The following is a 14,856-nucleotide window of genomic DNA, read 5'->3' as shown; positions in this document are numbered from 1 at the left end:
AAAGAAAATATGAAAGAAAATGAAAGGAAAAGAAAGGCAGATGTAAGATATCATATTATCTGCATACTATGTCAAAATTAATCTCAAAGTTAGATTCTCATGAAAAGGTGATTGTTTTTTTCTCGGGGCTAGCGGGACTTATCATGCATTGTGCTTTGCCCTTAAAAATTCATGTTCATACCGATATGACCGGGAAACTTTTGGCTCTTGCCCCCCCCCCCCCCACCGCCACTGACTCCTACTAGGCCCCTGAAATACCCCTCTTTGATTAACTCTTTAATCTCTTGACTTTGACCCTCTTCACATGTAATGTTACCTCTTTTTAATTTTACACCTTCACTACTGTTACACCTGTACTGAGCAACTTTTTGATCAGGGGCGGCACCAGGAGGATAGCGGAAGATGGCATATTTGACCTTGTATTTTTTCAGTATATATATATGGAACAAAGGTTGGTTGGTTCATGTTGGGTAGGCCTTTGTGTCGCTAGGGGCCGGATGAAATATGTCCTTAAATAATTTCTGGTTGAAAAACCTTTCTTTTTTATTGTTAAATTTTCCTCAGAAAAATGTGCCCCCTGCTTCTGTTCCGATTTCCCTTCCTTTTACTTTTCTCCTTTTCTTCTTTTTTTTTTTCACTACTGCACCCTTTGCTTCGGGAGCTTACGTATACGTAAGATAGTATCCTGTGGCTGCACCCATGGCTGCATCCGCACCCCCCCCCCCTCTGGCGCTGGCCCCTAGGCGCCCTCTCATCCACATCGCACGCGTACGCCCGCGCACGCCCGCGCGCGCGCGTGTTGCACTTCCACTAATGCAAATGGCGGAGGCGAGGGCACAAGTGCTGTTGTGCGGTGTTGAGCCTGAGGTGAGAAAAAATAAAATTTAAGTTTTGTTTCGACTTAAATTGACTCTACGTCCTTTACTTCAAATTTGCCGTGTTGATTTTTTAAGCTATTAAACTATTTTGAACTTCTTTCGAAACAAATGATTTGTTATTTTGTAGACTATTTTTCTTGTTCTCTGATTGAAGCCAAATGAATTCGTCGCGGCGCTAGCTAGCGTGCCGGTACTGTACCGGTACATTCGTTAAAGGTCTAGTCCACCTCAAAAAAATGTTGATTCTAAGTAATCAATAGAGAAAAATCAGACAAGCACAATGCTGAAAATTTCATCAAAATCGGATGTAAAATAAGAAAGTTATAACATTTCAAAGTTTCGCTTATTTTCAACAAAATAGTTATATGAATGAGCCAGTTACATCCAAATGATCGAGAGAGTCGATGTTACTCACTATTTCTTTTGTTTTTTATTGTTTGAATTAGGCCCTAGGTAGGCCTATAGAATATTTCAATTTTAAGAATTTGACGATTAGGACCTCCTTGCCTGAAGCATAAAATGTTAAAATAATGGAATTCCACATGTTTAGGGAGGAATGAAACTTCATTTCACATGACAATGAGGAGAAAATAAAAATATTTCATATAGGCCTAGGCTAATAAAATACAAAAGAAATAGCGAGTGAGTGATGCTGTCATCAACTCGCTCATTTGGATGTAACTGGCTCGTTCATATAACTATTTTGTTGAAAATAAGCGAAACTTTGAAATGCCATAACTTTCTTATTTTACATCCGATTTTGATGAAATCTTCAGTGTTATGCTTGTTGAATTTTTCTCTTTTTATTCAAATCAAGTTTTTGTTGGGGTGGACTTGTCCTTTAAAGCCTAACACGGTATGCTGGGGGGTCGGGTGTCTGGCCACTTTATCTTTTTGAAGCCTTCTTTTTTTGTCTGTGGATTACACTAAAAATATGAATTCATTACTTGTAATCATTTTCTATTTTGTTCTTTATAATATTTCCTAACATTTTGTACTAAAAAATGATGAAACTTCGCTTGTAAATTTTTCCAAATGACATTCTAAAATTGATCGTCCGGACACACAACCCGTCCGGATACACAACAACTGGGTATACGGTACGGTAGGATGGGGGGGGGGGGTCGGGTCTCCGGACAGTTTATCTTTTTGAAGCCTTTTTTTTGTCTTTGGATTACACTAAAAATATGAATTCAATACTTGTAATCATTTTCTATTTTGTTCTTTATAATATTTCCTAACATTTTGTATGGTTGGGGCCTTGGGGGTCCTAAAGCTACGCACCACTCGGTCATTGCGCATGCAGTTTTCAATGGCAAATAAGCACTCTATGTGGAATTGTGACTGCAGAGTGACAAACGATTCCTATTCAATTTGTTCTACAGAGGCTGCAGTTAATCTCTAAATGCAGAGAAAATCCACAACTCTTTGGAATTTTGGAGTTACATTTACTTTAATTTCATTTTTCCTATAATAATTATCAACTTATTTTATTATTTGAGGCATAGGAAATAATTTTTTTTGCATGATAAATCGAGTGCGTAGCTTTAGATTAGGACCCCGTCTACATCGGGCGATGAAATTAAGAGGTATTTGGGAAACACGGCATGATTTTCGTATTTGTGAGTTTTGTGATATTTTCTTCTTGGTTTATGATCTTTAGAATATTTGCCACAAATTAGTGAGAGATAATTTGTTCAAGTATTAAAATTGGCACAGTTTTTATCCTTTGTAAACAAATTGCGTAGCTTTAGCCTAGGTCCCCCATCATACTAAAAATTGATGAAACTTCGCTTTTAATTTTTTGCAAATGAAGTTTCATCAATAATGGTAGCCGGGGAAAGGGAAGACATACGATCATCTATTTTAGTCACTTGTGCTCTTTTTTCTAAATATGATCTGAACGGCTATCTTGTGACCTGCCGGTATCGCGATCTCAAATTGTATTCCACAATGAGTGCACGCTGTGCTGGAAAACTTTCTAAAGAAGTGTGATCTAACCTCGTGGACAAAAGTTTTGTAGAGATTTACCCATCCACTTCAGTATTCAAATATAGGCCTACATGTAATTCAGGGATTTTGCATTTTGAATGGCCACATTTTGAGGCCGTTACATGAAATGCATAAAAAATGAAATTAAATATTATTTCGACTCAGATTTTTAAGTGAATTCATATCTTTCCTTGAATTGCAAGTGTAAAGTTTGTGGTCATTGGACTGGTGTTGCAGGACGCAGAATTACTTTTCTTAGAATTGTGCAGATACGTGTATACATGGACAGGGACACTTGCGCAGAATTAGGGTACCACACTAAACATACAATCTATAATATAGTTTTACTTTTAAGCTTTTAAACTTGTGTGAAATTCAAAATGATATCTAACCAAAGAGTGATGATTCATTGTCATTTCATTCACTTCATTTTTACAAGTATTGATAATATATTTCATTTTCACATCAATCCAGAAATGATAGGATAAGTGAATGTTGCATTGTTTGATTTTTGTCTCACCTGCGAAGCAGAGTGAGACTATAGGCGCCGCTTTTCCGACGGCGGCGGCGTCAACATCAAATCTTAACCTGAGGTTAAGTTTTTGAAATGGCGTCATTACCTAGAAAGTATATGGACATAGTTAATAAAACTTGGCCATAAGGTTAATCAAGTATTACTGAACATCCTTTTAGAGTTTCATGTCACATGACCAAGGTTAAAGGTCATTTAGGGTCAATGAACTTAGACCATGTTGGAGGGATCAACATCGAAATCTTAACCTGAGGTTAAGTTTTTGAAATGTCATCATAACTTAGAAAATATATGGACCTAGTTCATGAAACTTGGACATAAGGTTAATCAAGTATCACTGAACATCCTGCACGAGTTTCACGCCACATGACCAAGGTCAAAGGTCATTTAGGGTCAATGAACTTTGGCCGAATTGGGGATATCTGTTGAATTCCCATCATAACTTTGAAAGTTTATGGATCTGATTCATGAAACTTGGACATAATAGTAATCAAGCATCACTGAACATTTTGTGCAAGTTTCAGGTCTCATGATTAAGGTCAAAGGTCATTTAGGGTCAATGAACTTTGGCCGAATTGGGGGTATCAGTTTAATTACCATCATAACTTTGATTGAAAGTTTATTGGTCTAGTTCATTAAACTTGGACATTAAGTAATCAAGGATCTCTGAACATCCTGTGCGTGTTTCAGGTTACATGACCAAGGTCAAAGGTCAATGAACTTTGGCTGAATTGGGTGTATCTGTTGAATTACCATCATAACTTTGAAAGTTTATGGATCTGAATCATGAAACTTGTACATAAGAGTAATCAAGTATCACTGAACAGCCTGTGCGAGTTTCAGGTCACATGATCAAGGTCAAAGGTCATGTAAGGTCAATGAACTTTGGCCATGTTGGGGTTTTTATGTTGAATAACCATCATATCTCTGTAAGTGTATTGGTCTAGTTCATAAAAAGTGGACATAAGAGTAACCATGTATCACCGAACATCTTGTGCGAGTTAGAGTAGTATTCAAAGTCAGCACTGCTGCTATATTGAAACGCGTGATGCAGGTGAGACGGCCAGAGGCATTCCACTCGTTTTTTAATTATGATTATTAATTCTTCAAATCACCATCTGAATACTTCTGAATAACACTTTATAAAAATATGCCAATGGACACCATCTAGACATTTCTTACTGTCTATTTTCCATATTTTTTTCTTTTGTGTATGTACACTGTATGTAAACTTGTAATGATTTAAAAAGTCCTCTCTCTTTTTTTCTTCACAGTTCCCCTTCTTCATTCAAGATACCCAATGAGATGCAATACTTGCTGAAAAGTCTTTCTATCCATCCAACACCTCAACCCAGCTCAACACAGCACCGTGCAAACTAAGATCTTGAAGTCAAGTCAACTGATGTTATACTTGAACTTTAGAAAACAGCACTTTGCCAACTGAAGACCTGTTGAAATAGCAACTTGACTTATCATTAAAGAGACTTAAACACTCCAAACTTATTCTTTGAAGTTTCTATCATCAGGAGACCAAAACTACAGTCATAAAACATGGCGAGTCCACAGCAATGGAAAATGCATGTAAGTTTGATTTTTTCAAGCATTTTGACAATTAATACTTTGAATTACATTGATTCAGTTGTATACAGATTTGAGAATGCAATGGTTGCAAGATAAACCATTGTATTCAACAATGTAAAGCAGAGATGAACATAGTTCTGTGTGTCCTTGGCTCTATATACATGTAGCTTGCTCACATTTGTGGGCATAAAATAAATGTCAATCACACAGTTTTTAAAGAGGCACTCAACTGAGAATCATAAGAAATGTAGGCCTATTCTTGGACAAGAGAAGGAATCATTTTGCTCTGTTGTAGTTTGAGAAAGGACAAAAATTTATTGTAAGAATCATGATATATTGCCTGATGGTATGCTTTAAATTTGATATGTTGATAAAGGAAGGAATTTGGATGTAGTAAACTGACAAACTAAACTAAATTGCATTTTTCACTTTGTTTCAAATGTAGTTTGTAACACTATGAAGGATTTTTTTTAAAGGAATTAAGCAATCACAAACCTGCTTTTAGTCTAGAACTACAACTTGAGATTGACCTTTCAAAAACTTCAAGTTTGTGGTGTCAAACCCTTGTTATATTGGGCTAGTGCTAGTGAAGGATGTTTCACAGTTTTGTTTGTGGGCATCATGATATGTGCATATTTTACACTATACATTTACTTCACAATGGATAAACAAGTGATTAATCAGCCTTGATTATGTACATAATTGTATCAAGCTGATTTTTCCTCACAATCTGCGTTCTAACTGCAGATCTGATGTGTTATTTTATGAAACTGATCAGCTTTAAATAGAATAATCCATTTTGTAAAAGCACCCCTACAGTTAAAGGATCATTTATTTTACCGTTTTTAAAGGTGTGACGGAGATGACCTCGAGTTTGAATGAATGGGAGAGTATGTACATGTAATTTACTTTATATACATGTCGATACAACACTTATGATCATGTGCATACTTGGTGCTTTAAAAAGCCCATTTGCTCCAACAAAAGTGCTGATAGTTTGAAAAAAAGCACATGAATTCATATTTTTGTCTCACCTGCATTGCAGCCAGAGTGAGACTATAGGCCTGCTCTGCTTTTCCGGCGATGGCGGCGTCAATATCAAATCTTAACCAAAGGTTGAGTTTTTGAAATGACACCATAACTTAGAAAGTATATGGACCTAGTTCATGAACCTTAGACATAAGTTCAATCAAGTGTTACTAAACATCCTGTGCGAGTTCAGGTCACATGACCGAGGTCAAATGTCATTTAAAGTCGAACTTTGGCCATGTTGGGGGCATTTGTTGAATTACCATCATAACTCTGTAAGTGTATTGGTCTTTTTCATAAAACTTGGACATAAGAATAATCAAGTATCACTGAACATTTTGTGCGAGTTTCAGGTCACTTGACCAAGGTAAAGGTCAATGAACTTTGGCCATGTTGGAGGTATTCATTGAATTACCATCATAACTTTGAAGGTTTGTGGATCTGATTCATAAAATTTGGACATGAAAGTAATCAAGTATCACTGAACATCCTGGGCACATTTCAGGTCACATGACCAAGGTCAAAGGTCACTTAAGATCAATGAACTTTGGGCATGTTGGGGTATAAATTTGTTGAATTACCATCTTAACTCTGTAATTGTATTGGTCTAGTTCATAAAACTTGGACATAAGAGTAATCAAGTATCACTGAACATCCTGTGTAAGTTTTAGATCATATGACTAGTGTCAAAGGTCAATGAACTTTGGCCCTGTTGGGGTATGGTATTGTTGAATAACCATCATAACTCCAAAAGTGTATGGATCTAGTCAGTGGCGGACTGTGACCCGGAGGAGACGATTGGAGGGGCACTGTATTATTTGTGAACAATGCTGTGCCCCTCCAACAGAGCTGCCAACCAGTTTTTGCGTATTTAGTACATTTTTGCAACCAAAATACGACAGTACTTTTTGTCTCACCTGCATAGCAGAGTGAGACTATACATGTAGGCGCCGCTTTTCCGACGGCGGCAGCGTCAACATCAAATCTTAACCTAAGGTTAAGTTTTTGAAATGACATAATAACTTATAAAGTATATGGACCTAGTTCGTGAAACTTGGCCAAAAGGTTAATCAAGTATTACTGAACATCCTATTAGAGTTTCATGTCACATGACCAAGGTCAAAGGTCATTTAGGGTCAATGAACTTAGACCATGTTGGGGGAATCAACATCAAAATCTTAACCTGAGGTTAAGTTTTTGAAATGTCATAATTTAGAAAATATATGGACCTAGTTCATTTAACTTGTACATAAGGTTAATAAAGTATCACCAAACATCCTGCATGAGTTCCACTTTACATGACCAAGGTCAAAGGTCATTTAGGGTCAATGAACTTTGGCCGATTTGGGGGTATCTGTTGAATTACAATCAAAACTTTAAAAGTATGTTGGTCTAGTTCATAAAACTTGGGCATAAGAGTAATCAAGTATCACTGAACATCCTGTGCAAGTTTCAGGTCACATGATCAAGGTCAAAGGTCATGTGAGGTCAATGAACTTTGGCCACATTGGGGGTATTTGTTGAATTACCATCCTATCTCTGTAAAATGTATTGGTCTACATGTAGTTCATAAAACGTTGAAATAAGAGTAACCAAGTATCACTGAACATCTTGTGCGAGTTATAGTAGTTTTCAAAGTCAGCACTGCTGTTATTTTGAATCGCGTGATGCAGGTGAGATGGCCAGAGGCATTCCACTTGTTTTTTAAAAAAAATATGATTTTGAAAAATAAAGAAATCTATTTTTTTTTACAAAATAATGATTAATAATTTATTGAGAAAAATCATCCCTATATGTCTCTATTTCATGAAAAATTTCACAAATATGTTAGTGGATTAATGTAATTTCAGGTAACCTTTTTAAAAACCATTTGTTAAAATTAGGGTAAGATATGCACATGTTTCAATGTTTTTGCTTTTTTTTATCTGCAAGGGCAGTGTGCATTTTAGCTGGCATGCAGCTTGGGTGCCGCGATGAGTGCGCGCACCATGCATTTTATTATGAAATAAGTTTTTTTCATTACCAGAGGTTGGCAGGTCTGCTCCAATTACCATTTTGTCTCCTCTGAGTCACAGTCAAAGACTGGATCTAGTTCATGAAACTTGGACATAAGAGTAATCAATTATCACTGAACATCTCATGCGAGTTTCAGGTCACATGACCAACGTCAAAGGTCATTTAAGGTCAATGAACTTTGGCCATTTTGGAGGTAATATTAGATTTCTGTCAGAACTTTCAAAGTTTCTGGATATATGGCTAATCAAGTATCACCGAAAAGTCTTAGGTTGCATGATCTAGGTCAAATATCATTTATTGTCAATGAACGTGATTGTAGCATTATATGAATTGTGTTTTTTGTGAATAATAATTACCATGTTAAGTAATAAGTAGTTTTTAAAGTCAGCACTGCTGCTATATTGAATCGCATGATGCAGGGCAGCAGGTGAGATTGCCACTTGTTTAATGTTTACATCTCTTAACTCTTTTTTTTTATTCCTCTACAACTTTACAAAGTTTTGTGAAAATAACATGGATTTTGAAAAAATGCATCATTTATTGCAATTCTAAATTTTTTTTATAGGATTCTCATATTTTGGGGATATTTTTTTGTCATCTGTCACAAAGAATTTTAAGTGCTCTCTCCATAAAAGACCAAACAAAATATGATTGGATTCTTATTCTAAAGTGTGCGATCCTGAACTTTACTAATATGGAGTTGACTAAGTAATGTTCAAAATAAACGTACGTTTTAGGTTTAATGAAAATGAAGGAATTACAAATTGTTTATGAGAATTTAGAAGGAATTCACTACACAAGGATGTACAAGTATATGTCCCATGGGAATATACAGTGTGACATGTAATGTAATCATTTTATTTTTCGAATGTTGATGAAATGATGACATAAGTTCAGACCTACATGTACATGCACACTGGTGTTTATGTAGATGGATGCCAACTTGCATTAAATGTAAAGAAATCGAGATGACTGAAGAATTAGGCCAAATGATAAAAGATCTATTTTTCCTGTTTTATTGTTAGATGTTATTGTTAATCCTGACTTTCCAGCTGGTTTAGTGTAACTTGATGAGAATATAATGTGGTCATGTACATGTACAGTATTCATGCATGTTTTTGTTATGAAGAGGTACATGTATCTGTCTGGGCCGGGGTAATTTGTTTGATGTAGCAGCATTGAGCAACCCCTGAATCTCATGCTGTTGCTGCTGATGTTGGATTCATGTTACTGCATTCCTTCATGCTTAAATCTATGTGATGACAGTAGTACATGTATCTTTGTAGGCTGTGTTCGGTTTACATTCTTGTGTGATTTCTGTTGATATGTGAGTCATGCCCAAGTTTATGGCTATGCATGCTTACATGAACATCTGAAGGCAGAGTGAGCATTTTAAAATCATATTGTAAATACTGTTTAAAACACAGTTCACACACTGTTTAAAACACATGGTGCTGTAACATTTATATTATTCTCCACTTTTCCAGGCTCAAGAGAAATGAATTTCACAAGTGCTGCATGCATGTACATAATCTACATTAAATGTACTTGTACTACAATGTAAATGTACATGTATGTCTACAATACATGTACATGTATGTATGTGTGTGGAAGTGGCCTTTTTAGTGTCTTTAATCAATCAACATGTATACTAAACAACAAGGACATGTACATGTAATTAATGACATTATGCATGCACCCTGAGTGTATTTGGACTGTTTTGGATAGTGTGTCACTCTGATACATGTAAATCCTCAACATAACTTTTATTATGCCTGTTCATGTATTTTATGTTCGAACACCATTCTTTAGTTCAGAATAAAAGTTATGCACCCCTACTTTTTACATCTGTTATAACCATACAATGCTGTTTACATGCATGTATACTGTAGAGTCAGTACAGGCGCGTAGCCAGGGGGGGCGGTGGGGGCGGTCGCCCCCCCCCCCAAAACGTCCCCAAAAAGAAAAAAGGGAAAAAAGAGAGGAGAAAAGGAAGAGGGAAGGGAGGAAAGGGAAGAAAGGTAGCTTTGTGTTTTTTCTTTTTATTCTTTATTTTTTTCTCAAAAGAGAAACTCCTTCACTCTTCTTGCTCTAAATTATTATATGAATTTTGCTTCCGCGCTGCGCGCGGTTAAATGACAATATTGAAGTTCTCCATTGTTCCCCCACCTTAACCCTGTTTTTCCACCTCAGCTATGTGCTTCTTGCCAGTTAAAGTTAAAATTGTATACATTAGGGCATGAATTTGAGTAAAGTTAGGCCGAAGTAAATATATGAAGTTATCTTTTTTTTTTCAATTGATCGCGCAACTTCTGGTCTGGTCGGCTCCGAGCGGGTAAAATCTTTATATCAGTTTCTGCCGTCACCTCCATAAAGTCAGCTTCTCCCGCTTTTCAGCTCATTACTATAAACAACCATAATTTGGGGGCAAACAGGTTCCTAATTTAAAAAGAGGAAGGTATGGAATTCGTGTCGTATTAAATAAAAAAGTACAATAATTTTTTTTTATCAAATTGTATTAAACTTCATGTCATTTCCCTGTATACATTCATCTCCTGTCCTGTTTTGCGCCCTCAGTTTGAAATTTTGAATGACACTTAAGTTTCTTTATATTCAAAATGAAGCGCTTCAGGATAAGTAAAAAAATAATCATCCTTTATTATATAGATAGATAATTTCAATAAATCACAGAAGTTTCAACTTTATGCACACTATTTTCCTTGTAATGAAGTTCAATAATCTTAGAAAATCAATTGAATAAGAGACGATTGGGTATTAGAGATATTTACATTTGATGAAACGTCCGCCCTTTGAAATTTCAGAGTTTCATTGCTCTGCGCGGGGAGGAATATCTTCCTCTACCAATCTTCTCCTCTGTTTTGCGAGTTAAAAGTATGCACTGATGCTAAATTGTTTGTAATCAAATCTGATCTTTCCAAAGAAAGTTTCAATATATCTTTGAGAATACCCTTTTCTCGGGACCCTTTTTATGGCAAGAAAAATTGATAAAACACTTTAGCTTCCGCGCTTCGCGCGGAGTTATTATCATTTTAAGTTCCTCCATTGTATACCTCTTTTGTGTGTTCACAATCACTTTTGAAAACAAGGTTCAAAATCGCAATATAGTCAACCGAATTGGAGGTACTAGAGACAAGAGAAACGGCTCCTTTTCATTTTAATTTATGAAACACTAAAAGCTTCGCGCTTCGCGCGGGAGGGGGAAACTCCCCCTCCCTGCACCCACCCCCTAGGGAGCGCGCTTTGCGCGCTCTGTAAGTGTTGGCACGCTTCAGTTCAAAACAAACTTAGTCTGTAATTCATAATTTTTCAAAATGTGCCTCATGGGACTATTCTTTTGGCAATAAACTATACTAATTTTTTTTTTTTTTTTTGGGGGGGTCTTACCTGCATAGGAGAGCAAAGCTAAAGATGCTGTTTTTTCCAATGGCAACATCGAAATGTTAACCAAGGTTAATTTTTTAGAATGTCATCATCTTAGAAATTTGTATAATGGAACTGAAAATGTTCAGTTTTGTGATATTTTTTTCAAAGAACCAGCACAGGATAAAATGAAATTATATTTCATTGATTTATAATCCATAGTAGAGAAGCCATTATATTCCACAGACTTCTTTCATATGTCTTTTGACTTCGAAATTCCACATACATGTTCATGAATACAGTACATAGGTACATAATGTAAGGTTAACAGATTTCTTATACACAGCCTCTTTTGAAATAAATTGATCCATATAATTGAAGAAAAAATGGTTGAATGTTGGTGATATTTATAGTGCATGAATGGTACTTTATAGTCGTGTATAAATTTGAAACATTTTACACATGTACACAGTAGTTCAGCATTTGGAAGCCATCACATGCTTGTGTTGGCCTGTTCAAGCCACATACTTTATGCTTGAGGCCTTACTTCGCATTAGGCTTGGCATAGAAACAATTGCTGTGATGTAATACAAGGTTACATGGATCAGACGGACTCTCATCATGACATTTTAGACTGCACATCATGTACATACATTATGTTACATCAATACACATACCATGTATAGTGTGTCTGTACAGACAATTATTTATAAATACTGTACAGGTGCACATGTCATGTGTCTTTGTGGTAGATAACTGCTTGTCAATTTTCTATAATAAATAAGCAATAAATAAAGACAAAATCTAGTGAAATGAAAAAAAAAGACAAAATGGAAACAAAGGGGGAGAGGGGGCTAGATAAAGAATGAGACAGGCAATTGTCTGTTGTGTGTTTACAAAGTTTTATCTAATGATTTTTTTTTACTTCACAATCCAAAGTCCTATTTTTTATTGTTGTATTTAGCCTCTTTATGCACCTTTTTGTCCTTAGCGCTGTAACTCCCAAGACCAGTCAAACAATTCCAACTATAACAAGCCAAGTTTTTCACCTAATGGTGGCAACCTAACCTTTCACCGATCCACAAGTTACCCAGGCCCTCAAATCAACAATGGGTAAGCTGAACAAAAATATCCAATTTTTATTTGAGCCTAGAAATTAATATTAATTTTTCATCTTATACATGTAGATATTAACCCTTGTTTTTATCTTTCATTTTTTAAAATGCATGATACTCAACCTGTTAAAAGCTTTCTAATTCAATTTATCATAGTTTGACAAAGAATTGTTTAAAATTATCATTCACCTGTCATTCCATTTCTCTAGATCAGAGATCTGTAGTTCCAACTTTTAAATCGTTAAACCATATGGAATCTAATATGCATTAAATTAAACTTTACCCTTTACTTTGATAGATTCAACATTGTTGAAAATGTCTAGTGGTAATTTTTTAAACATTTTTTTTCATTTCAGCATTGCACCTGTGCCGGTCAGAGAAACTGGAATCATTGAGAAAATGCTTGTAAGTATTGAAGGCTCAATTAAAGGTTGTTTGAGGTATAGAGGAATGTTATTTGCATGAACAAATTTATGGCTTGGAGATTTGATTAGAGTGATGATATTGATAATAAACAAAACACACTTTATCAACAATTGAAGGACGCAGCAACAGTAATGTTTGATAGATTTCAGTCTACATTCTTTTAAGAAATATTGTGAACCCAGGTTTAGATGTTTAACATATTGACAGTGATGTACATTATAGGTAACCTGCATGTTTTGAATATTTGTTTGCTTAAGCATGATGTTCAGCTCAACAAATACACTTTTATTGTTTTACTTACTGGATCATAAAATAAACTAGTCTTTCCTCTTTTCTTTCAGTCTTCATATGGTTTTCTCCAGTGTTGTGACCGAGATGGTAGGCTATTCTTCCATTACAGCCATTATGAAGGGCCAATTGATACCCTACATATTGGAGGTGAGTAGAATCATTGCATCCCAAATATAATAGCCCTTTGATTTTTTTACTCTTCTACAGTGAGCCTATCCCCTTTGAATTCATAAGTCTGAATGTAGTTAGAGGGGATGAATTTATACCAGAACAGTCCCAGACTTATCCCACTCATCCAAATCACATGCAGGCTACATGTAATTCTTCCTTTAATATACCAGGAACTCTGGTTGTCAACAGTCCCCACGAAATGGCAATGATAAGTGCTTTATTGTACATCGGTCACATAAGCATAACTTTCATGTTTATTTCACATGTTCAATACAATTTTTACCTTAAATTTTCAGTTACGCTGACTTTTTAAGTCAATATAAATATAATAAAAATAGTTACATTTATTTAGCACTTCATACATGGTTTCTAAGCGCTTTACATTGTATATTATTATCACCCTTGTCATAGGATCTATCACTGTTCCACACATAAAGTGCACTATCTCCACTTCTTGGGGAGTATCCTTTCCAGGCAACGATCTATCGGTGCACACATTCCAATCTAATCACATTGACGTTCACTTCCTACCGGTACCCATTTAACACATAGATGGAGAGTGACAAACGTGAATAAGTGCCTTGCCAAAGGACATTAGTGCGGGATGGGATTCGACCCTTGGTTTTAGAGTCAAGTGACTGAACCAGTACACCATGACACTTCCTCATTGCTAGCAGTCATGCGGGATCTAGTCACATTTCTATCATGGTATTCTACATAAAATTCTAATTTTCTTCCCTGTTTATTTTCCTGTTTTCTCATCTTTCTTTAGACCCTGTAGAATTTGAGATGATCAATGATCGACGTACAGGCAAACACATTGCAAGCAGGATCATGAGGTTGCCTCCAGGCATGGTCAGTACAGAGATCCTAGCTCCAGAACAGCTACAGGGAGTGATCGTCACTGAGGCTAAACCACCAAGGACCAAAGGAGTAAGTCTAGGAAAGGAAGCCATGGAGGTGTCTACTTTCTAGATAGAAATCTACATATATGTGTTTATGTATCATGAATTAGAGAAAAGCATTGTACAATGTAACATTTTTATGTTTTCATTTTACATACTAATTACGTGTTCGGTTGTATCTAATCATCATTATGTCTGTATACTTTTTTTATAGAAATCTTTTAAAGAGGAAATCTGATAAACAGGTATGAATACCTACCCTGTCTGTAATAGCAAAGTCTTTATTTAATAGTGATACAATGTAACAGACACATGACCAGTATTTCCTCCAATATATTTCTTAGTTTTTGTCTCGCCTGCGTAGCGGAGCGAGACATAGGTATCACTACTTCCGGCGACGTCGTCGTCAACAATTATGTTGTACACCCAATAACTTTCTATAGCTTCGAGGTGGGATCACCAAAATCATACCAGAGGTCCATCTCCTGTAGGCACAGGTCAAGTTCGAATATGAGTCGAATTTGAATAAGGTCAAAGGT

The 14,856-nt window shown here is 35.9% G+C and overlaps 1 protein-coding gene across 1 annotated transcript in view; it reads left to right on the top strand.

Moving 5' to 3' along the window:
* The first annotated feature begins 781 nt into the window (after positions 1-781).
* The window catches only part of LOC121410554 (cold shock domain-containing protein E1-like), a 31,843-nt gene continuing 17,768 nt past the window's right edge, over positions 782-14,856 (top strand). Inside the window, exons 1-6 of the mRNA XM_041602722.1 lie at positions 782-867; positions 4,677-4,983; positions 12,401-12,522; positions 12,881-12,929; positions 13,292-13,388; positions 14,185-14,345. Coding sequence (XP_041458656.1) covers positions 4,954-4,983; positions 12,401-12,522; positions 12,881-12,929; positions 13,292-13,388; positions 14,185-14,345 — 459 coding nt within the window. The 5' untranslated portion in view covers positions 782-867; positions 4,677-4,953. The remainder of the gene's footprint in view (positions 868-4,676; positions 4,984-12,400; positions 12,523-12,880; positions 12,930-13,291; positions 13,389-14,184; positions 14,346-14,856) is intronic.

This window comes from Lytechinus variegatus, chromosome 3, assembly GCF_018143015.1.
Source record: "Lytechinus variegatus isolate NC3 chromosome 3, Lvar_3.0, whole genome shotgun sequence".
NCBI lineage: Eukaryota > Metazoa > Echinodermata > Echinoidea > Temnopleuroida > Toxopneustidae > Lytechinus > Lytechinus variegatus.
The sequence above is the reverse complement of the archived record's forward strand: the minus strand, read 5'-3'. Positions and strand labels throughout refer to the sequence as shown.